The 22,500-nt window shown below is 45.0% G+C and overlaps 2 protein-coding genes across 2 annotated transcripts; one reads left to right on the forward strand and one right to left on the reverse strand.

Moving 5' to 3' along the window:
* Positions 1 to 231: 231 nt before the first annotated feature.
* Positions 232 to 7,303, reverse strand: ccng2 (cyclin G2). Its single transcript, XM_079290032.1, has 8 exons — positions 7,232 to 7,303; positions 5,912 to 6,072; positions 5,503 to 5,640; positions 4,885 to 5,135; positions 4,331 to 4,409; positions 4,115 to 4,213; positions 3,288 to 3,487; positions 232 to 1,314 (listed from the first exon to the last, which is right to left on the reverse strand). Exons 2-8 carry the CDS (start codon positions 6,014 to 6,016, stop codon positions 1,182 to 1,184), a joined length of 1,005 nt encoding a protein of 334 aa, XP_079146158.1. The 5' UTR covers positions 6,017 to 6,072; positions 7,232 to 7,303; the 3' UTR covers positions 232 to 1,181.
* Positions 7,304 to 9,235: 1,932 nt separating this feature from the next.
* ccni (cyclin I) lies at positions 9,236 to 21,948 on the forward strand. Its single transcript, XM_079288797.1, has 10 exons — positions 9,236 to 9,449; positions 10,420 to 10,576; positions 16,370 to 16,504; positions 17,271 to 17,345; positions 17,477 to 17,617; positions 18,608 to 18,727; positions 18,886 to 18,987; positions 19,253 to 19,418; positions 19,667 to 19,884; positions 20,346 to 21,948. Exons 2-10 carry the CDS (start codon positions 10,463 to 10,465, stop codon positions 20,544 to 20,546), a joined length of 1,272 nt encoding a protein of 423 aa, XP_079144923.1. The 5' UTR covers positions 9,236 to 9,449; positions 10,420 to 10,462; the 3' UTR covers positions 20,547 to 21,948.
* The last annotated feature ends 552 nt before the right edge of the window (positions 21,949 to 22,500 follow it).

A 22,500-nucleotide genomic window follows, 5' to 3' on the forward strand; every position in this document is an offset into this window, starting at 1 on the left:
TGTCAACCCTTTACTGTGGACACAGAGTAAATGAATTGAGTCTTTTTTTTTTTATTCTTTAAAATAAAAACGTAGTTTTCATATATGAACAATTTTCTTAGTTTAATTTTGAGATCTTTTATTTTGTCCCTAAATATCTGCTGGAGGATTTAAAGTAAATCAGTGATCACTTATCTGCATCATCGAGCTCAGTGTGAAGCACATGGAACAAAGCAGCTTGTTGGAATAAAAAGACAGATAACTGATTCAAAAATATGATTTTTTTTACAAGATTTTAGACTTTCAGTACTGGTGACAAAAAGGGAATAAATAACTTAATATCTACAAAGAACTATTAACAGTTTTTTTTTGTACATCATTTACAGTTTTACATGTTTTTGTATGAACATTTTGTTTACATTTATGATGTTTTTTTGACTTCGTCTTTTTTTGCACAGTCAGCATTCCTTAGTTCCATACAGCATTCTCATTTTCAAAACAGCAAACATCTTTAAGCTACATCCTAAAGGGATCTACTTTAAACTGGAACCAGGGTCATACGTGCACACATCCACACACACACGTTCATCCGGAACAGCCTGGGGTGTCGGCGAGGTCCGAATCTGAACCTCCGCTCCCTTTGAGCAAGGCACGAGCTCTGAACACTCGGTGAACAGTTTGACACAAACTCAGGCCTCCGGTCAACGCTTCACATGAGATGAAAGAAGTGTGTGCAAATGGGAGTGAACTACAGAAGAGGAGAGCAGACGTGCTCACTTACTGATTCTACTTTCTGTTATCCAGAAGATGTGGAGGGTTCATAACTCCAACGTTTAAACCCCATCACTGACCACAGCCGCGCTCTGCTTCTGAACAGCAGTAAAACTCCTCATTTAAAGCATTCTTACATCAAGTACAGTCAAAAAGAATCCACCTTTCTGCTGTTAAATAAATACAACACTTTGGCAAATTATCTTGACAACGTGAACTGTTTCTGGTCTGAGGTTGAGCAGTTTCTAAATGGGACCCCGGCGGAGGTCTGCCCGACCTTAAAATGTTGTCCTGGAATGGGACATCTCTACAAACTAACTCTACCAGGAGGAGATCGGACTGCTCCCCCCTGAGCACCAGAGCTTATTAAACAATAAATTAAAGACTTCAGGGTAAAGCAGTGGAAGGGGGAGGCATGTCGGTGGGAGGCGTCAGGCGTGGAGGTGTTGGCGGTGTTTTTGGCGGCGGAGGTGCAGAGGGAAGAAGGGCCCTTCAGCATCGCTGCCCAGAGAGCTGCTGAGAGACTCCTCACCCGAACTCATCACGTCCTCACAGGAGTCCTCACTGCAGAGACACACGGGGGGGGGTACTGTTGGTTAATGTGGTCACATGACGAGGTTCTCTCACAAGGTCAAGTCAGAGGTTTCCTGATTTTTCACACGCAAACAGAAAACTGACTGTTTTGATTATCTTATCATTTTAGTGATCAGCCGAGTCAAAGTTCTTGTTCAAGTCAATAAAAGCACATGGTATTTACTTGTTAAAGATTCTTGTTTTTCAAGTAACCACAAGTTAAAGTAAATTTAATAAATACAATTTTAAAAAGTGTTTTTCTCAGACAGAAAAAAATAAACGAAACAAGATGAAGTAAACTATGAATAAAGAAAAACAAACTGACTGAGCAACAGATGAACTCGTGGAAACAAGCATCACTTTGCCCCTTCATGACAATGATTCCAGAGCGTGTTAACATTTATGTGTGCGTGACACACTAGTGCAGCAGACTGCTGCAATCTGTCATCGGCTGTCATGTTGGGACTCCGCAGTCTGTTTAAAGAGCTGAAAGTTCAGATGTGAATCCAACGTCATAAAAAATGATTCAAAACAAAGATCTGACAGTCAGCAGCTTTTGGTTTGAGCTGTTAATGATCAGTGTCTTCAGGAGTCAGCTGGGGAAAGTCTCCCCGTTTCACTTCCTCCTGTTTGTTGTTCTACACACACACCAAAAGTTCCATGTTCCCTGTTACATAAAGGCGAGGCCCTCTGGTGACGTCATGGAAACGTCTGTCAGTGGGACACGACCAGAGACTCGTACACATCCCATCATGCAGTGCCAGGAGATATGAGGGGCCCTGACTAGCTGTGTGTGTGTGTGTGTTACACAACACATCAGAAACTTGTGTGTTGCCCCAAGAGTGTTACGACACACACAGCACACTGTAAAGAATGCTCCATTTAATCTGTGACTCAGCAGAGAGAGTCCTTGGTTGAAATGAAAAGTTTAACATTTCTCTTCCAGCTGATCCAAATCGGAACTGAACATAAATAATAAGTTGACATGATCCACCACGGCACTTTTACTAATGTGTGCAGTTGGAAAATGAAGTGCCTTCAGTTTTTTTTCTTTCATTTCTGGTGACTTGAGACTACAGACTACTGGATGGACTTCTTACAGTGTGCTTATCGGCATGCTCTGCTGTACAAACAAACATTTGGTGCGTGTGACACACACCCACACACATTTGGGGTGTGTGTGTGTGTGAGACATACACAAGGTGCATCTGGTATCTTTTAAATTGAAACGCCTCTGTTATTGTCTTCAGGATTGTTTGGTATTTAACGTCACATATCAGGCCGACACCTGCGTCACAAGGAAACGAGTCAGAGAGCTAAAGTTTACTTTGAAGCACTGTGCTGAATACGTGGTCAGATTCTGTGTGTGAGGCTCTCACAGTGTTGGTGTGTTGTTCAGGTGTGTGTGAGGCTCTCACAGTGTTGGTGTGTTGTTCAGGTGTGTGTGAGGCTCTCACAGTGTTGGTGTGTTGTTCAGGTGTGTGTGAGGCTCTCACAGTGTTGGTGTGTTGTTCAGGTGTGTGTGAGGCTCTCACAGTGTTGGTGTGTTGTTCAGGTGTGTGTGAGGCTCTCACAGTGTTGGTGTGTTGTTCAGGTGTGTGTGAGGCTCTCACAGTGTTTGTGTGTTGTTCAGGTGTGTGTGAGGCTCTCACAGTGTTTGTGTGTTGTTCAGGTGTGTGTGAGGCTCTCACAGTGTTTGTGTGTTGTTCAGGTGTGTGTGAGGCTCTCACAGTGTTGGTGTGTTGTTCAGGTGTGTGTGAGGCTCTCACAGTGTTGGTGTGTTGTTCAGGTGTGTGTGAGGCTCTCACAGTGTTGGTGTGTTGTTCAGGTGTGTGTGAGGCTCTCACAGTGTTGGTGTGTTGTTCAGGTGTGTGTGAGGCTCTCACAGTGTTGGTGTGTTGTTCAGGTGTGTGTGAGGCTCTCACAGTGTTGGTGTGTTGTTCAGGTGTGTGTGGGACTCTGACCTCTCGCTCTCATCCCAGCAGCCCTCTGGGATGGTGGGCAGCTCTGGGACCGTTCGGTAGCTGTGCAGGTTCTGGGCGGTCCGCCGCGACACGATCCACTGCAGCTTCCTGTGGTTGGGCTTGCTGCATTCAGGCGAGGCGTAGTCCAACAGACACGGAGCCACTCGCTCACTCCACAGCAGCAGCTCGCCGTCCGTAATCTGAAACCAAACCACGCAGCTCAGTTTGGGTGCTCGGCCCTCTGCCCTGTTCACTCACGCAAATCGGTGCATTCGAAATAATCGTGTTACTTAACGGTATGTTCCTGTAAACGGTAACCTGGTTTTTCAGGTCAGGAGCATAAGAGAAACCAGCTTAAAACAGCGGCTGACCAGCTGAAACCTGATCAGCTGGTTGTGCAACACGTCATTGTCTTTAAAAGCCTCATTCCCTTTGACGTGTTGAGTCGAGCCGTCACAACACAAGACACCAGGTTACATAACCACAGCCGTCCAGAAAAAAAAAATGCTGTGGACCAGAGCCAAGCCAAGAATAAGCCAGGAATGTCCCCACCACGTAATAAGCCTGCAGGCTGCGCTGCTGGTAAACACGGTTTGTTGTCATCTTGATTGATGTTAGTGGAGTTGCAATAAGGTTTCCTGTTTGTAACTGAGCCAAGAAATTTTGAGCCGATACCAGCATTGGAAGAAGAAATAGAAACCCTTTAAACTCTCATTTGCTCTCAAATGAATGAGCTGCTGTTGTGGAAAAGAACGTTCAGTTACTGGAGGTTTCCACAGGTGTTGCTGTCCCTCCCTGCAGCTGTTGTGTAATAACGTGGTGTTTACCTTGAGGTGTCTCTGGATGTGATGCGCGATCTCCAACATGTCCTCCGACTGGGCGGCTTTGATCTCCTGCCTCAGGAGGGACAAGGCGAGGACGGACGGCTGGAGGGACAAACAGGAAGTGTTTGAGTTTCAGTGTTGTCAAACTAACGGTGACGTTTAAAAAAAACACTCATGTCTCAGCGAGACTGCTGAGCTGCTGTGATCCTGTGTTCCTACCTTTGCTTTAGAGAAGGCGATCCGGCACAGACAGGCTTTGAGTTGAGCTTCCAGCTTCTCCAGGCTCAGAGTCTCCTTCCTGTTCAGACACACACAGTCAGGTTTAGGGAGTGTTTTCAGGTCAGCGATGTTTCCATAACAACCAGAATGAACTTTCATTAACTCTGAATCATCGCATCATGAGCTTTGTAAGCCCTTTACAGACTGCCCAAACTGAAAACGTAAAAAACAAACTTGATTTGAGTTTTGAACCACAGCACATTGAAAACAATACACCAGGGCAGGGTTATGCATGGGTGAGGTGTCGGTGCCAGACAGCGAATCTTATCAGTGCACTTCAGACACTGACAGTTGACTGCTGCCCTACATCAGCTGGGATCGCTGTTACAAACAAGCAGCGGTGTGGAGAAGCTCAGCCAATCAAATCACGGGAAAAACCTTTGTGTTCGCACGCCAGGTTGACATCCAGAGAAGTGAAGTAAATCCTGAACACGCCCTCAAACATGACTGTGTTTCCATGGAAATGAAACTAAATGTGAAAGCGGTGGTCTCACCTGTCGGCGGAGTGCGATAGTGCGATCTGGTGGTACAAGTGCAGAAAGGTTAAGGCGGTGACGGCGTTGGACTTGAAGCCGAGCTTCTCGCCGACGATCTTCTCCATGCGGCAGAGGTCTGATGCGGTGAAGCGGCACTGTCCGATGCGGATGAGCTCATCGGCGGGCGCCAGGTCGCACTCCTCCTCCGTCACTTTGGCCGCCATGTGGAGGCAGCTGACGCTGACGCAGGACAGGTGCTTGGGCTGGACCTGGGGGGGGACAGACGCGGGTAAGAGACTGGTTGAAAGGACGGCTGGTTGAGTACAAGATCTACATCATTGAGCTGGACCTGGTTACTTCAAACCAACTATTTATGTATTTATTTATTACGATCAGGGAAACAATTAGACTCGCTGAATTTGATTCATTATTTAGTATCAGCAACAAACTGATTAAGCAAGTAGGAGGTAATTGACGTAAGAAAGACTATTTACAAACGAGATATTGTTTTTTGTAGATCCTGTACTCAGGCTTTTAAAAACTGCATAAGCTGCCAAAATGTGTCACCAGGTCCCGTTAAAAACCGAGAGCTAAAGTGTCCCATGCCCGGTCCCATCGGGTGAGAGCTGCTCGTACCCGGATCATGGCCAGGAATCTGTCCAGCAGGTTAACGGCCAGGACGAAGGTCTGCGTGCTGTAACCGAAGAAGCTGGTCAGACTCCACAGGTCCTCCACTTTGGCGTTTCTGCACTTGGCCGAGATCCGGCTGTCATCCTGGAAAACAAAGACGTGTTGTTGATTAACCTGCTTGTTCTGCCACACGCTCTGATGCTTCCCCATGTTTTGGCAGAAACGTCTTGAAGAGGATTAGCACTAAAAAGCAGATCAGGCTTGTTTTTGTTGTTTTGTTTTTCACATTTTATAGTTTCACAAATAGATAAACAAGGTCGATCGAAAACTTTCAAATGTGTTTAATGTTCAGAAGAGGATTTCCCATTTACGGACTACTGTGGATTAATGATCAATTCCCCCCAAATGTGCTCACCTCTTCAGTGGACTCGATGAGCCTCAGCCCCGTCTCTTTGGGCCGATAATAAGCCTCCTGCTCATAATTCACCCGCAGCTCCTTCATCAGCTTGTAGGCGTCCATGTCTGGGCTGGTACTGGAGGAAGTGATCTCTTGTTTTTTTTACCACAGTATCTTCACTGCAAGAAAGGGAAAACACCAGGGTTCAGCTCCACAATATTACAAAGTATTCATGTCAAGTTCTCTGAACAGTCCAAAATACAATCCACACAAAAACACACACCTGTGATCCAGAATAGTGAATCAGAAGAAAGGTCTGCACTACCACAACTAACCACGAACAAATGTTTTTTTCTCAGAAAAAGCCCTGTTCTGGGTAATATATCGTTGTTGCTTTACTACTGTGCTGTTTATTGTTGGCCTACGTGCTCTCCGCTCTCAGGGGGTCACAGCTCAGAGCCCCGCCCACAGCCCTCAGCTGAGCTCCGGTGTCAGATTTCCTCCAGTAGACGCCTTCTCGGTCCTCTGACCGACAAAAACAACAACAGCAGCTTTTCCCCGAGGTTCTGTCTGTTACTTCACAACTTAAAACACACAATAAACACCATTCTCTCGGCCGGAGACCCTTTTTTTTTATCGTTTTAGTTGATGATAATAACCGAGGACGCTAACGGTCACCGCAGCTAGCTAATGTATTTAAATCCTCTCTGAAGGGCGCGGGGGGAGGGGCTGTGTGTTTTAGTATTCCTGATTCCGTAAATCTGTAGCAACCTGCGCTGTTCAACACCATTATTAATTAAAGAAAATAATGTGTTCTGCTCAGAGTATGCTTGTGGTGGTTTGTGTGTGAGAATATAGAATTAATAGCGTTGAAAAGCTGTGCTGTGTACAGCGGACGGATCGGAGGATAACAGACCAGCAGAACATCATATAGCTGCAGGAAGCAAATCCTATGTGTAAACATTTGTAAAACATCGTTATTTTTAATCTTAAAGCGTTTAAACGCGCTTAAAATAAACGTAATCAGTCACTATAAATGATACAATTTCTTTACAGATATTGCAAAAGGAAAATACCCATTTCAAACGCTCTATTTATGCAACATCTATTTATTTGCAGAAGAATAAAAGAGACACGTTGTTAATTTTTAACAATGATTAGCTTTTGTTCGTTTATAATATAGCTAAACGGAGGTCGCATTATCGACCGTTGCATTTGATCCGCTTTCTTCCTTCTCTCTTTCGAGTTAACGTCAGGGAGAAGAGACAAATGTGACGTTATTTCGCGTTTTCTGTTTATTGAGTATAATTTCAACAGTGTTTTAGAGGTTTATTCTACCTGTTATTGCTGGTTAAATCCACATATCTGTTGTCTTCCGCTGTACCGTACAGTCCTTCTCCTCTCCTCTTCTTTCTCCTTTCTGTTGTTCTCTCTTTTGTTGACGTTCATAACGCTCACGCCCACCTACTGGCGTCACACGGCACCAACCAATCAAAAGGCTTCTGCTCAATAACAGCAACCAGCTCCTTTCGGACTTAACGGCATAAATAAAGCATAAACGTAATGTTTTGGGATCGTTTTGACTTGATTTATTTCATTTCCATACTGCGGGTTGCACTTGAGATCGACAGACAATATTTTATTCGCCGATAAACGCCACTGGAATCGAAACACAACCTATCTGTTACACGATCCGATCTCCTGCTTCCGATTGATGTTTCCCATAGCCAATCAGCGTGCAGTACTTTAGTACGTTCAAATTGTCCGCCCAAAATGAGATACTGTGATTGGCTCATGGCTGCACGGACCCTGACGCAATCACAGCATTACGTAGTTAGTTAGTTGACAGTGTTTTTACAATTGTCTTCAACCAACTATATGATAATTGTCAAACATAACGTCTTTTCATGTTGAAAATGGAGATCTGTCACAACTGTGTCCACTTTCATAAGGATAACTGGAGACTATATACATTTTAGGCTTAATACTGGGGCCTCTTCTGTTCAACATCGACATGCTTCCACTAGCTCAGATTATGGAAAACAACAAAGTGTGTTATCATAATTATGCAGACGACACACAAATCTACATAACTATGTCACCAGGGGACTATAATCCCATACAAGGGCTGGGTAACTGCATTGAACAAATCAACAACTGGATGTGCCAGAATTTTCTTCAATTAAACAAAGATAAAACAGAAGTAATTGTTTTCGGTACCAAGGACGAACAATTGAAAATCACCGCTCAGCTTCAGTCACTGATGTTAAAACCCACAAACCAAGCCAGAAATCTAGGTGTAGTTATGGATTCAGACCTCAACCTGAACAGCCATATCAAGACAATTACAAAATCAGCCTACTATCACCTGAAGAATATATCAAGGATTAGAGGACTTATGTCTCAACAGGATTTGGAAAAACTTGTCCACGCATTAATCTTCAGCAGACTGGACTACTGTAACGGTGTGTTTACAGGTCTCTGTAAAAAGTCCGTCAGAAAGCTGCAGCTGATTCAGAACGCTGCAGCTCGAGTCCTCACTAAGACCAGGAGGGTGGATCACATCACTCTACCTTATGAACCATCCCGACCCCTCAGGTCGTCTGGGACCGGTCTACTTTCTGTTCCCAGAGTCAGAACTAAACATGGAGAAGCAGCATTCAGTTTTTCTGCTCCACATATCTGGAACAAAGTCCCAGAAAGCTGCAGGTCTGCTGAGACCCTCAGCTCATTTAAATCAAGATTGAAGACTTTTCTGTTTGCTGCTGCCTTTAATTGAACCACATTCAATTCATATATTAATCAATTTCCTGCATTTCTGCATTTACGACTGCATTTTATTTCTTACAGTTTTTTAATGTTTTAATGAATGTTCTTAATTGTTTTTAAATCTCCTTTTCTTTTGCCTTATGTTTGATGCTTTTAATGGTTGTATGTGAAGCACTTTGAATTACCTTGTTGTTGAAATGTGCTATACAAATAAACTTGCCTTGCCTTGCCTTGCCTTGCCTTATGATTGCTGTATGTGTCTTCTGCCTTTGGATAGGTCTGAAAATGCACTTTGATACAAAGCAGAGTTGAGTATGTATATATATAAATATATCCTCCTAATATGTATACATAATGTATTGTATTGTAATTTTGGAGTTTAAAAGTGATGTCACCGAAGATATTTTGAGGTACAGTAGGCTCACTGTAAACCCACAATTGAGCACCATTGAAAGTATTATAGATAATAGTGGAAATATTCCACAGAGGGTAGCTTCGTTTTGTCCCCCCGGTCTGCCCGTAGGTGGGCGGAGCCTCGCTGAGTCCTCTTCCCCCGAGTTCCCTCCCCCCCGAGTCCCCTCCTCGGAAGTAGACGCATCAGTCTATTCCGTTCTTTTATTTTTATATATTTTTTACATCAACCCCTTTTCCCTAACACGAACCACCATGGACAACAGGATGGATGATTAAACTGAAGAACGGGTCCCCGATTTCACCCCCATATTTATCCTCGGACTGAGTGGACCGGATGAAATCCAACTGTGGTGTTCTCCGCTTCGCAGGGGAGGTAAGGCTTTGGGCTCCGTCTACTTTCTGGTTTGGAGTCAGCCATTTAAATGCCCCTATTGTATAGTTAGCGCGGTCGTCGCCCTAACTCCTTCTAAATGCTACCATCCGAGGGAAACGTTACTGACGAACGTTCTTCAACATTTATTTTTTAGTCACGACCGAACTTGTGCGCGACGTCACACCAGCTAGCGACGCTAGCCTTTCAACTTAGCTCCGCTACGGGGAGTAGTCGTATTCAGGGTGATACTGGAAGGGTATGCTCAATAATGCACCTGCTTCAGGAGGCCCGGTGGTTCCCAAAGAAGTGGGAACTCCCAGAGGAGATTCAAGGTAGTTCCCGAGTGAGAGATGGGAAGTTTCCCAATTCACTCTGTCACTCTTTAGACGGTGACTGATTTGATTGACGTCACAGTCAAATCTTACAGTCAATCTAGAATCAAAGCCATCCATAGGGTTGCCAGTTGGCTTTAATGTAACGTTAACTTTATGCCAACACAAAGTGTGTACTTGTGGGTGACGTTAACGTTACTACGGTTTGATATTCAGTGCCCTAAATATACCAACATGACCTCAACCTTTCCTCTGAGGGTCCTCAGTCACCTTTGTTCCTATTAGCTACCTCCTGACGACATCATGAAGCTGAAAGACTGATTCGTCACAAAATTATAGATGTTTCATGCTTTGCAGTTGGCATTTGAGATGTTGACACATTTCCTATATCCTAGTATACCATGTAACTTTGTATCCCAGTATCAATATATATCTTGACAAATTAAACATCTGACTTATCTCAGACCTTCATCACACTGGCGCAAAAATCATAGTTACTCTCTGGCTAGCTGGGCAACACTTGTTAGCATAATATGCAACTGTGACGAGGGGACGCAGATAGATATTGCCAAATTGTTATGGGTCTGGAGCCCCAGATGTATGGAGTGTGTGTGACGATGTGCTGTGTCCCTGTGCAGGTAGCTGTGTCCAGTGGGGAGGTAGGCTCAACCAGGGGGAAGAATGAAGTTCTTGGAACCCTGGGAACGCCAGAGGCTGTCTTTTCTTCTGGAAAAGGCCGCCTCTAGGGAAGCCCAGATGTGGAAGATCTACGTGCCGAAGAAGCCCTCCCCACAGGTGAGGAAGTACCTCTGGATCCACTAACACAATACATTCTCAACACTGACCAAAACATGATTGTGCCTTTGAAAAGCTGCATCTATGCTGTTTGACTCAAGCAGCACCGTCATAGAAAGTTTTTCCAAGATACTTTAAAACTCCATAACTGATTGGTGTTATTAGTTTTGTGCATGTTTCTGTCTATGAAGCGATGTCACAGCCAGATGTTTCCAGCAGCTCAAATAGAGTCTGACATCAGAAACGGGTTCAGTGATCAAACACAACCGACTTCAACATTTTATGGAACACCAGCGTGAACCCGATGAAGACTCCTGTTTCCTTAATTATGTTTTTTAAAATTCTGGTGCAACATGTACTTATCAGAATTCTGATGGTCATTAAAGAACAATACTGAAACAGAAACTATGAGTTTACAACATTTTCATAACCTATAAAGTAACGTTTACTCAGGTCACACCTCTCTTTCTGGGTCAAGGTTGAAGAGTTAGAATACGGCTCCATTAACAATGGACCTGGTCAACTCGTCATTTGAGTGATGAATTATTTTAATTATTTGCAGTCGGTGGTCTGATCCCAGCCCCGGTGCGTCACAGACACAACAGTAAGGTTGTTGCCATGACGCAGCAGTGAGTCACCGGACTCAGCTGGTCTCACCCAGCGTCCTCGTGTGATCTCACAAGCGTCTCGTGTCATCACACCCTCAGCGGCTCACCGGCCCCGCCCTCACAGGATTTCACATACCTGTTAATTTCCTATTCTTCATTCCACTAATCCAAATTAGTTTCACCCTCGGTATTATTTCCAGCTATCAGTTTATTTAGAGTTATGGAGGACATCCAGGTGAAGATGGTGGACAGCTTTACGACAGCTTATTAACATGAACGATAGCCCAATGATAACTAACGCTGCATCCTGACCAATCAGCAGCATGCAACGTGTGGTTCCACAGATCCTTAAATGTGACTTTGTGTTTAAAAAGTCGTTGGACATTACTCCATAGTTCCTACTTTCAAACGTTTCTTTTGTTTCGAAAAGGTCAACAAATGTGTTTTGTCATCATTTTGTTGACAAACGCATTTAAAACACTGACGACCTTATCGGTACATTCTTCAGAAGTCATTTCACCGCCATCTTGCTTGAGTGACGTCTGCAGTCGTGCTCGATGAGGAACTGGTCCTCCATTGTGTGGCCTCTACTCTGCATTAGTACTGTCGTCTTTTCCTGGAACTCGTTGCAGCTGCTCTCCCAACGTCACATCAAGTCACGACTGTAGCCTCATCTCATCAAGCTAATCATGCTAACTGAGCTAATGGGATCCACTTTGGGGTCACTAATCTGTGCATGAGCAACCTAAGCAGTCACACCAATGGAACTACAGAATATAATATATATATATATTTTGGAGTTATTTTTGCTGAACCCTTTGTCCTTTCATTTACTATCTTTGCTCTTGTTCTAACTCCTCAGACGTCTGCGTGTGTTTTATTATGAGCTTTTTGTTTTTCCCTGTTCTGTTTCTGGGCGTGACACTAGTGTTGCCACCTGCACTTTTGTTTCCATGCTCCCAGCTGATCTCAAGGTGTAGCTATTCAAGTAAAACAGAATTAGCAGATAATCTGTGGCTCTTAATCCAGGTCTGCTGCTGAGTCACTGCAGCACCTTCAGTTTAATCTGGCCAACGCAACACAATCCACCCCCTGTCGTCTGCTGTTAGATCCCAGAGTGCAGCCGGGGTGGCTGAGAAAGGAAACCTCTGTTCTCCACCAACGTCTTACCTTCTGTTGTTTTTCTAGTTCGTCAATTCACTGATAACCTCGACAAAGTCCAAGGTGATCTCAAACCAACCTAATATTCACACTGATATGACATCAAACTGAGCATTTGGTGTGTTGATTCTGTATTGGTGAGAAATGCCTGGTTGTTTCCTAGATTAGCAAGAACTTCAGAGTACAAGACGCGAGCTCAATGGACACACTCAACCGTCCCAAAATGCATTGCGTCTCAGCGAACGGTTCTGGTGCCAGCCAGCAACAGAGCGTTTAAGAGAAGAAAGTGACCAATGTGAAGAGGCCGGTAAAAGGCAGTAGAGGACGTCACTCACGCAGTTAGCGGGCGTGTAATCTGTCACAAGAGGACATGGAGGCAGTGTGTCTCCTCAGGGCCGTAGGAACAGCAGCAGTGTTGCCGGGTAGGATACTGCTCCGTCAGCTGTGACGTTTGTCCTGGTTGAATGAAATGCGTCTGTGGTCATGTGCCTGATGTCTAATGACTCCACCTGTGTGTTTCTCCACCATATTATCTATGGTGGAGACACACACGCTCAGGCTCGTTTGTATTTCTTTCAACCAATCACAATCGTCTTGGGCGGCGCTAACCACAGGATGCTGCAATGGTGCGCTTTTAAAATTAGTAAACAGAAAGAGATAACGGAAGAAGAGGAGAATGCGGTGTAAAAATTGCGTGGCCAAACGGGCCGGCTTCTACCCACAGCCTACCCCCGGAGAGCCAGACGAGTCACAGAGGAACCAGTCCAAGAACAGAGGGCGTCCTCAAATGACCATCACCTGGTTGCGTCGTCTGACAAACCTGGCCAACCCGAACATGTTGTGAGAGTCAACAAGAACATTCTGCCTGAATCCTCTCGTCCACAAGATCTCCACGAGAGGTGGAGGTCGTGGAATGGGATTTGGCCGCGTTCACAGCCCCCGTTGTGGAGGCAGCTGAACAACCTGCTCACTCCGGCTGTGAAGGAGGCCGGTGCCAACCACAGCTCAGGGACCGCGCTGATGAGGAAACGGCTTCCTTTGATGCCTTACTTTTAGGAAGTGGACATGTTTTTCTACAAAATGCCACAAACAAAGTCCTCAAATATGAAACGCTACACGTCCCCTCCGGCCTGCGAGTACCTGAGGTTCACCCCCACAACGAGCTGAAGGAAGGGGCTGTGTGGCCTGCGGGGCCGGGGGAGGCGGTACAAATAGATGTGTGCCATTTTGACAGATCCAGTCCTTTTGGTCCAGCAGTGGGAACGGGCTGGAAGGAGGCCTGTTGTTTTAGGTTTGGACAGCTGAGCGGCTGAACAGTGTCACGCTGCACATGAGATGGCTAACAGGTTGCCTTCTGACCTTTGACCCCCTGCTGCCAGTACAGACATTCCACTCAAGGAACCAGTCATTCCATCTCTGAGACTAATCAGGTATACGTTAATAAAGGATTGCTTTGAATGTCGTATTTCTGGCATCTTTTTTAAGAAATATCCAATATGATCTCATTTATGGGACTTTAAAATGACCACTGACTTCCAAAGATCAGCTTTTAGATGATGTCATTTGTACGTGTTTACAAAAGCAAAGCATGTAAAACCTTCCGTCTTGGTTCAACATGCTGCTGGGGATGACATGCTCGACTCCTGAAGCTCCGCCCCCTCTGCAGCACAGAGCACTATCGCTTGTTTATTCAAAGCTTATTGATATTGCACCAACGTCAACACTATTAGGTCGCCTAGAATACACCCGCTAGGTGTGAAGTAGATGTGATGAAAGGTTCTCAGACATACGGACGGACAAAGGTGAATAGATTAGAGCTGAGGTGGCGAGTCGATTGACAGTAAAACAATCTAACATTTTCATAATTGTTTGAATGTTCAAGTTATTTTCTGAGCAAAATTAGTGGAAAAAAATAAATAATCAAATAATAGTAGTTGCTGCTTTTCTTTCTCATATATCATAGTCTGCTGAATACCGTTTGATTTTGGGTTTATGGTCGAACACAACCTTTAATCTGGATGTTTCGTAGACTAATTAATTAATGGATTAATCGGGGGGGGAATTTAACTTCCGTCTTAATGAATTTGCTCACTTAGGCCTAAACTAGGGATGAGATGATTTAGTCTGATCATCATAAACTTACTTTGTTGTCTTGAGAAAACCAAACATTTAGTTGCATTATTTGCATGTCCTCAGTAAACAAATCCATACATTATACATTTTACACTAGTACGCTACATCATTGCTTTGATGTGACTATTGCTGCCTTCTAATAAGATAAAAACGAATAGAATAGAGCAGAGGTTGGTTTGGTGGCGGTAGCTAAAAGCTGTTCACGCTCAACATCCAAAGAGAAACTAATAACTACTCTCTAGTCCAGCGGTTCCCAAACTTTTTAGGCCGCGCACCCCCTTCTACATCCCGACCGGGTTCGCGCACCCCCCCCCCCCCCCCCCCCCGCATTAATAAAAAAATAAAAATAAAATAAGCAACAGAGCCTTTTAAGCCTTCATAGCCGCATAAGAATCGGACCAATGAGAGAACAGTTTGGCATTTGTTTACAAGATTTAGTCCGCTGTTAAATGTTGCAGTGTGAACCGAACAAAGGAGCAAGTGCAACATTGTATCATATTAATCCCTGAATCGGAACAAAGCAAACGAACTGAAGGTGTGAAAACGCCCTGAAACACTGCAACAAAGTTTCAATAACTTTCAGTGACACAAGGCGTCACTTTTAAAAAGCAATCAGGATGCGAGGACACACGCACAGGCTCAGAGGCAGATTATCACATTTAATTTACAATTAATGAGCGACTAATGTAGCCAGGATGTCTTCGGACAAAGCATCGATGCGGCGCGACACAGTGTTGTTGGACACCGGGATCATGTCCAACTTTTTTGCTTCTTTCTCCCCAATCATACATTCCACCATCTCTCTGGCAGCTGGCAAGCTCACGTCTTCGGCGATTGTGTGCGGTAGCCCCTTTCTCGCTATTCTGTAACCAGATATGAAGCCCGTAGTGCGTCATTTATAGACCCAACACATGAATGAGACTCCAGTTGTTTTGGCTGTTTTGTAATTCCTCCAATTTGGATATAAACAATGTAAGGGGCTTTTGACTTGCACTGGCATGCTTGGTGTTCAGGTGGCGACGTAAATAAGAGCTTCAGACTGTTAGCCAGAACCTCACTGCACACCACGCACTGTGGCTTTGGGGAATCTGCGTTGCCAATCGAAGTGAAGCCCAGACACACATACTTTTCATCATATTTCCTCTGATGCTCACTCTCGTTTCCTCTTTTTTCACCTTGACTCCGCGATGGGCCGATGTGCTCCCGATTTGTCTGTGCAATCCCTTCCTCCTTCCTCCGTCTCATCTTCCTCTGACTCTGGCTCGATTTCTTCTCCCGGTCTCTCCCCAACGCACCTCTCCGTTCCCCTCGCCTCCGATTCCTCTCTCTCTCTCTGTCCCTCTCCTCTTTTACGACTGATAGCTTCAGATGTCCCACCTGACAGTTTTTAAATTAAAATTACATTTTTTTTTTATATTTAATATTATTACACCATCAGACCGCCATTACACTTTTCCTCTCGCGCACCCCCTAGAGGCAGCTCGCGCACCCCCAGGGGTGCGCGCACCCCACTTTGGGAATCCCTGCTCTAGTCCAAACTGTTTTCTTGTCAAAGCGGAATATAAACCCATGTCCACAGGAAAACAAAGCTCAACATGTTGATCTCAGCTGGACTGTGATCATCAGACGCAGCTCATCTCTAACTGACACCTTTCACACATGCACGCATTCAGCGTTCGTTGGAAACGTGCTCCGGTGTAGTTCCAGTGGAAACGGGGGCGAAGTCAAAGGCTTCTCTCTTCCTCGTTCTTTACGTGCGGGGAGGATGAATGAGCACGGTGACATATTTCGTGGTCCTCACAAGGACACGTGGACAGGAGCGAGTGTGTCAGTGGCCTAGCTTGTTGTTCAGCTGTCTGTGTGTGTGTGTGTGTGTGTGTGTGTGTTGTAGGATACAGACATCTCCCCCGCCCAGCGGGACGAGGCGGTGCGCTGGCTGACGGAGCTCCACAGCAGACTGCAGCTGTACCCAGAGATGCTGGTGTTAGCTGTTAGCATGCTGGACCGCTTCCTCGCTCCCATCAAGGTAAAGAAGCGCCTCCTGAGGTACTGATGCTGCTGTGAGCGTTACGCCTGGTGAACCTGGTGAATGAGATTAGAAGAAGCCAGACCTTTAATTGAATGAGTGGAGTTGATTGGTTGTAGATAGAAGTTCTTCAAGCTTAACATCTGAAGAGAAACAAAAGGAGAACAGAACCCCTCGGACTAGACCTGATGATGTTCTCGGATCAGGATCAGAGGTTCTTGGTAGCTTTGGCTTCCATTCAAGGTTTTGGGTCACAGCTGACAGTCTGCGTGTTCATTGTGAATGTCAGGGCAGGACAAATGTCCCACACCAAGGACAGGAATAAAATGTTCCAGGATTATCAGAAGCTGGACTCGTGTGTGTGTGTGTGTGTGTGTGTGTGTGTGTGTGTGTGTGTGTGTGTGTGTGTGTGTGTGTGTGTGTGTGTGTGTGTGTGTGTGTGTGTGTGTGTGTGTGTGTGTGTGTGTGTGTGTGTGTGTGTGTGTGTGTGTGTGTGGAGAGAGATCGGTACACACCGCTCTGCTACTGTTGAGCAGACTGCTGCCTCATGGTTTCTGCCCTCAGTCGAACACAAAAATGCTGATTCGTGTTTTTAAAAAGTTGCATTGTAGGCATTATTATTAAACGGTGGTGTTGATGTCGTGTCAGCGCTGCTGGCTTTAGTTGAGCCATCTTGTGAAATCTTGATGTACGTTACTGAAGGTTCTTGTTCTGAGAGCGATGAGCCCGTTGTGATTTACTGACTGATGGGATTGTTTGTCTTCAGGCCCGTCCAAAGTACCTGCGCTGCATCGCCATCACCTGCTTCTTCCTGGCTGCTAAGACCTGTGAGGAGGATGAGGTGAAAACACACATACGATACACGGGCAACACACACTGAGATCCTTATACATGTGTTAGAATCCAATAAACAATGTGTTCAATGCATCAGGACAGTTCCGGTAACTGTGTGTGTGTGTTGGCGTGGCTCAGCGTGTGCCCTCTCTGAAAGACATGGCTGCCTCCAGCTGCTGTGGCTGTTCCCCGTCAGAGATCCTGAGGATGGAGAGGATCATCCTGGACAAACTGAACTGGGATCTGCACACCGCCACAGCGCTGGACTTCCTGCACATCGTACGTCTGTCTGACATGATCAGAGCTTTAAAGGATGATTCTGATGATCATTGATGTGTGGGTGTATGAGGTGCTTCTCCATAGTCGGTGTGTTACGACAGTAGATGTAGTTTAGAGAAGCAGCACGCGAGCAAAGCGACATACTGGTGTAAACGTATTTTAGACGCCTAATAGAATCTAGATCAGTTCATGTGAACGCTGTATTTAGAATATTTCCACCTCTTCACCTTCACACAGTCCTTTCTGACAGGGACGCCCTTTATCTGTGCTCTCTCTAAAGACACAGGACTCCCTTGATCCTCCAGCCCAGTGGCTGTTTGTATTGTTATGAATGTTAGTGACACCGGGTGGCAGAAACACGGTACTGCCTGCCTGCTGGGTAATGTTTGTTTTCTGTGCTTCACGTCCTTCAGTTTATTATACTTTAATAAGTTCCTCCATATGATAATATTTCAATACTTTCATCCACATCTGGTGTGTTCTTACTATCTGTAGATCTTACAGCTCTGTCCCTGTTCTCCACCTCCCTCCACACACACTCCTCCACATGTCTGGCTTTGTTGTCTCACGGGTTTTTATACTCTTTCAATCTGAGGGTCCTGGGACAGAGGATGTCGTATGTGTACAGATTATAAAGACCTCTGAGGCAGATTTGTGATTTTGGGCTATACAAAAATAATTCAGTTGAATATAGAGAGAGAGAGGAAACTCCAAAGTGAGTCTCATGCGGGCGGCAGTTGTCCACCTTGTACTTGATGTTTGCCATATAATCATTGACTGAACCCCACGTAGAGCAACCTTAATAGTGTATCCAATATCTCGCCCACACCTACGGGGATGAGTACTAACGTAAAGTTTCTAATCTGGGTTGAAATTGTATAACTAATGGGACAAAACTTGTATTGCTTTTAAAATGTACTTGATTTTCGTAACCTTACATTCTTTACCAGACAACAGAGGTAACTCTGGTTATTTCCTCCTCTCCCGTAGTTCCATGCGATGGTGGTGTCGTGCTGTTCGGGGTTTTTGGACTCCATGTTGGGACTGAACCGCTCTCAGCTGCTCACACGGCGACTCTACCACTGTCTGGCCGACCACACGCTCACACAGGTTCACACACACGTACTCTTTATATGTAACGCCATTGATTATCTCTGTGTTGTGTTCAAAGAGCATGCTTTAAATTGACCAGAGGACAGGTTTTCGTACATCTGGACCCGTTACCTGGCCAAACCCTGAACAAGTTTGTCCCTCATGTGTTCCTGTAGCTCAGAGGATCCATGCTGGCCTTGGCCCTCGTCACCTTGGAGCTGGAGACCTGCTGTCCTGACTGGCTGGCTCTTACCATAGACCTGCTGAGGAAGGCACAGGTACCAGACTGACTCTCTTTCATCATTACCGTCAACATGAGGTCAATCAGAAGGATCATGTGACCAAAACAAATAAGCAGCCGGAAGCTTGAGCTCCTGTGAGTTTAATGTAGTTACTTACGGATCAACATGAGTAGATACTTTGTCTACTGTTTCCTGGTTTGTTCCTGTAATGAGCACTACAACCTCTAGAAGAGGACATGTCTTTCTTACTCTCTCTCTCCTCTTCCCCCTCTCTCTCTCTCTCCTCTTCCCTCTCTCTTAGATCGACAGCTCCGAGTTGATTCGGAGTCGAGAGCTAGTGGCTCGTAGTCTGTCCACACTGAGGGCTTCCCTGCCTCCAAACACTGTCTACATCTACCAACCCCTTCAGAGCCGGACCACCCTGCAGCCTCCGGCTCAGGACCCCGCTCTCCCCTGCTGCACACTGGGTAAGTTTTACCCATCTTACAGGTGTTGCGGAGTCCGTCTGCATATGTGGGGGAAAAACAAGTTTTATAAACCCTCTAGTGTCTCCAGAGGGAGCTGTGTGAAGTCTGATAAATGTACTCTCATTCGCCACAACGAGTTGCATGGTGGGTAATGTAGGCACCGGGTTTTGAGAAGGAAAAATGTCGACATCTCTGGTTCTGCTGCATCATTTGTTTGTTATTTGAAACAATATGTTTTCTTCTTCCAGGGATCATCACCTCCACCACTGAGTCTTCCAGGGACCATGCCCTCGCCACCGCCACCCCTGCCCAGCTAAAGAGCGCTGCTGGTGGGGAGGAGAGGAGCCTGCAGCCCTGGATCTCCACCTCCACCAACAAGAGCAGCATCCCAGTTCTAGTCCCTCCACCCAAACACCTCCGCCCCCTTAAGGTCACACTGCGCTGCAAGGCGTCCGCCAAGCGCAAGGTACGATAACACAACCGTGAGAAAAACTTTGTCGACTGTTAACGTTCGTCATTATCGTGTTTTGGGAGGAAAAAAACGTAACGTGATGAAACATGCAGCCCCCCCGTGTTCCGGTTCAGTTCATGCGGTCACTCATTAACGTTGAACTGGAACACCGGCGGACCTGGTTGCAGGTTGTTGTTTGTTTTAACTCAAAGTAGAATGAAAGGCCCAGATACTGATGAGGTGAAAGAGCTTCAGGAAGAGGAGGCTGTTTGTTTGTGCAAGATTCTTTGGTTTTTCTAAGTCAAACAGATTAAGCCTCACTGGTTCCTGCTTCTCAAATGTAAATGTTTGCTGGTTGTCTTATCGTTTGGGTAAACTACTGTCACCATTAACTGATTGGTCATGAGTTCAGGAGAGTGACTGCTAATGAAAAGCTGTAGAGCCGAGTCATAACGTAGGTCTCTCTGTGTGTTCAGGTGGAGGAGATGGAGGTGGACGACTTCTACGATTGCATCAAACGCCTCTACAACGAAGATGCCACCGCCACCCACGAGGGGGCAACACCTTCGAAGGGAGCGATAGGAGGAGGAGGTCTGGGTGTCTGCAGTGTCCTGTTGACCCGACAGGAAGGCAGCTCTACCCCCTGCCCGCCTCTGCAGCCAGTCAGTGCCTCCTAGAGACCAAACGGAAGCCTGTTAACCAAAACCACCTTCACACTGATGTCCTCCGTCACTTTCAGAGGAAACTCCTCAATCAGAGACGGGCAACTCTCTCAGCAATGGGCAACGTTGATTAAGAGAGATTGTAATGTTGCCATTTGCATTCATTTAAAAAAGCAGTTCAACGGCAGCTCCAGAGGAGACGTTGGCGGGTAAGATGAACCTTTACTTCGCTGCTGTTGAACTGCAGTAGAACTCGTTGATCTTATAATAACCATAAAGCAGCGATAACGGATGATTTCAGAGGATACGGTGGTTTTGGTTTCAGTGCAAATGACCCCAGCGTGACCCCCGAGCTGTTCAGCTGTCCTGGGGTCAGTTCCCATCATCTCCTGCAGCAGGAAAACAGAGCCCAAAAAAAAGTTAAACATTCTAAAAATAAAAAAGTGCTGCTACTATCGTATTAATTATATTTGTTCAAATACACTATAACAAAAGGTTAAAAAAATACATAAATGGAAAAGTTACCTTAAAAAAAACAAAACTAGAAAGGATCCCCCCGTGTCTCTCTGTCCTGTTTCTAAAAGGTCATTGTTCGTCAACTTATTTTTGTTGTTCACATCTTAAACTTTCATGTCATATTTATGTTTTTCATTCTGCCCCTCCCAGTCCTTCATCCCTCTGCATGTGTTCATAGAGTCTGATCTAAATGTGTTCTCTGTATCACGCAGCCGGATAGAAAACCTCTTTGTTGTTTTTCATTTAGTCAAGTGCAATTTGATTGTGAATAAGATGCTGATATCGATATCCCTCCTATGAATCTGTTCCCCTCCCTCAGCTTGTTGTGACTGCTTGACTGGATGAACGTTTCTCAGGTTGTTTTATTGCCCCGCAAACTAAACGTGTCTTTGAAGCTGCAGCTTGAATCTGGCTTCAATGCTCGTGCAGCGACACCGAGATGTTGATCATTTCCTAATCACGCACACGCTCAGCTAAAAACCTCAAAAGTCGTTTTCTAAAGAAAACATCCAGATATTCTGAACTTTGTTGTCTTCGTACCAACAACAGGTTTCTGGTAACAATCTGACTGCACGTGGTCTCTATTGAAGCACCAAGAGGGAATTATTGTTCATATGTTCATATGTAATAAAACAACCTTGTTATTTAAAGCATTAGATATTAAGCTCAGAGAAACATGTGGTTGTTGAGTTGGTGTCTGAGCTTCAGGAGGATGAAGTGGACGCCTTGATGTTTCAAAAAGAAAAGAAAACACACGCTAAAACAATACGCTCTGTTGTTGAAGTTCTGTTCAATATATTTGTATTCCTGCAAAAAGCTCTGTTTCCTGCTGGGGGAGCTGCTGGTGGCTGCTCTGGGTCCCTGAATGCACCACGGCACCAATAAATGAAGAGATAACAGTACAAAAGACTGAGTGAGCTCTTTGTCTTCGTTTTTATCTCAGAAATACATTGAAGTTCTACAACTGAACACCAACACACTACCACCCCGGTAGTGGAAGTCCCAGCTGTTTGCTAACATGTTACAACTTTACAAGTCTAGAAGTTCTGTTATTCTTATGCCTTAAGTTTAAACTTTAAAGGGTCGCTTTATTTCAAATAAGAACAATATTTTAGCCGTCTATCGCTGGAGATAGTTGTGGTTTCATATATACATAAATACATACATATAGACAGACATATATATGTCTATATATATATATACCTATGTATATACACATGTATATACACATGTATACACATGTATATACACGTGTATACACATGTATATACACGTGTATACACATGTATATACACGTGTATACACATGTATATACACGTGTATATACACGTGTATACACACGTATATACACGTATATACACGTGTATACACACGTGTATACACGTGTATACACGTGTATACACACGTGTATACACGTGTATACACGTGTATACACGTGTATACACGTGTATAC

This window comes from Melanostigma gelatinosum, assembly GCF_949748355.1.
Source record: "Melanostigma gelatinosum genome assembly, chromosome: 18".
Lineage (NCBI taxonomy): Eukaryota > Metazoa > Chordata > Actinopteri > Perciformes > Zoarcidae > Melanostigma > Melanostigma gelatinosum.

What these genes read in the sequence shown, in the direction of transcription:
- ccng2 (XM_079290032.1), bottom strand. Translation starts at nt 6,016, where the DNA reads ATGGACGCCTACAAGCTGATGAAGGAGCTGCGGGTGAATTATGAGCAG. An exon ending in CTATCGCACTCCGCCGACAG is followed by an intron (nt 4,410 to 4,884) that starts GTGAGACCACCG and finishes GTGTCTGAACAG; the next exon opens with GAAGGAGACTCTGAGCCTGG. An exon ending in ACATCCAGAGACACCTCAAG is followed by an intron (nt 3,488 to 4,114) that starts GTAAACACCACG and finishes GTTTGGTTTCAG; the next exon opens with ATTACGGACGGCGAGCTGCT.
- ccni (XM_079288797.1), top strand. Translation starts at nt 10,463, where the DNA reads ATGAAGTTCTTGGAACCCTGGGAACGCCAGAGGCTGTCTTTTCTTCTG. An exon ending in CCGACCACACGCTCACACAG is followed by an intron (nt 18,728 to 18,885) that starts GTTCACACACAC and finishes GTGTTCCTGTAG; the next exon opens with CTCAGAGGATCCATGCTGGC. An exon ending in AGGCGTCCGCCAAGCGCAAG is followed by an intron (nt 19,885 to 20,345) that starts GTACGATAACAC and finishes CTGTGTGTTCAG; the next exon opens with GTGGAGGAGATGGAGGTGGA.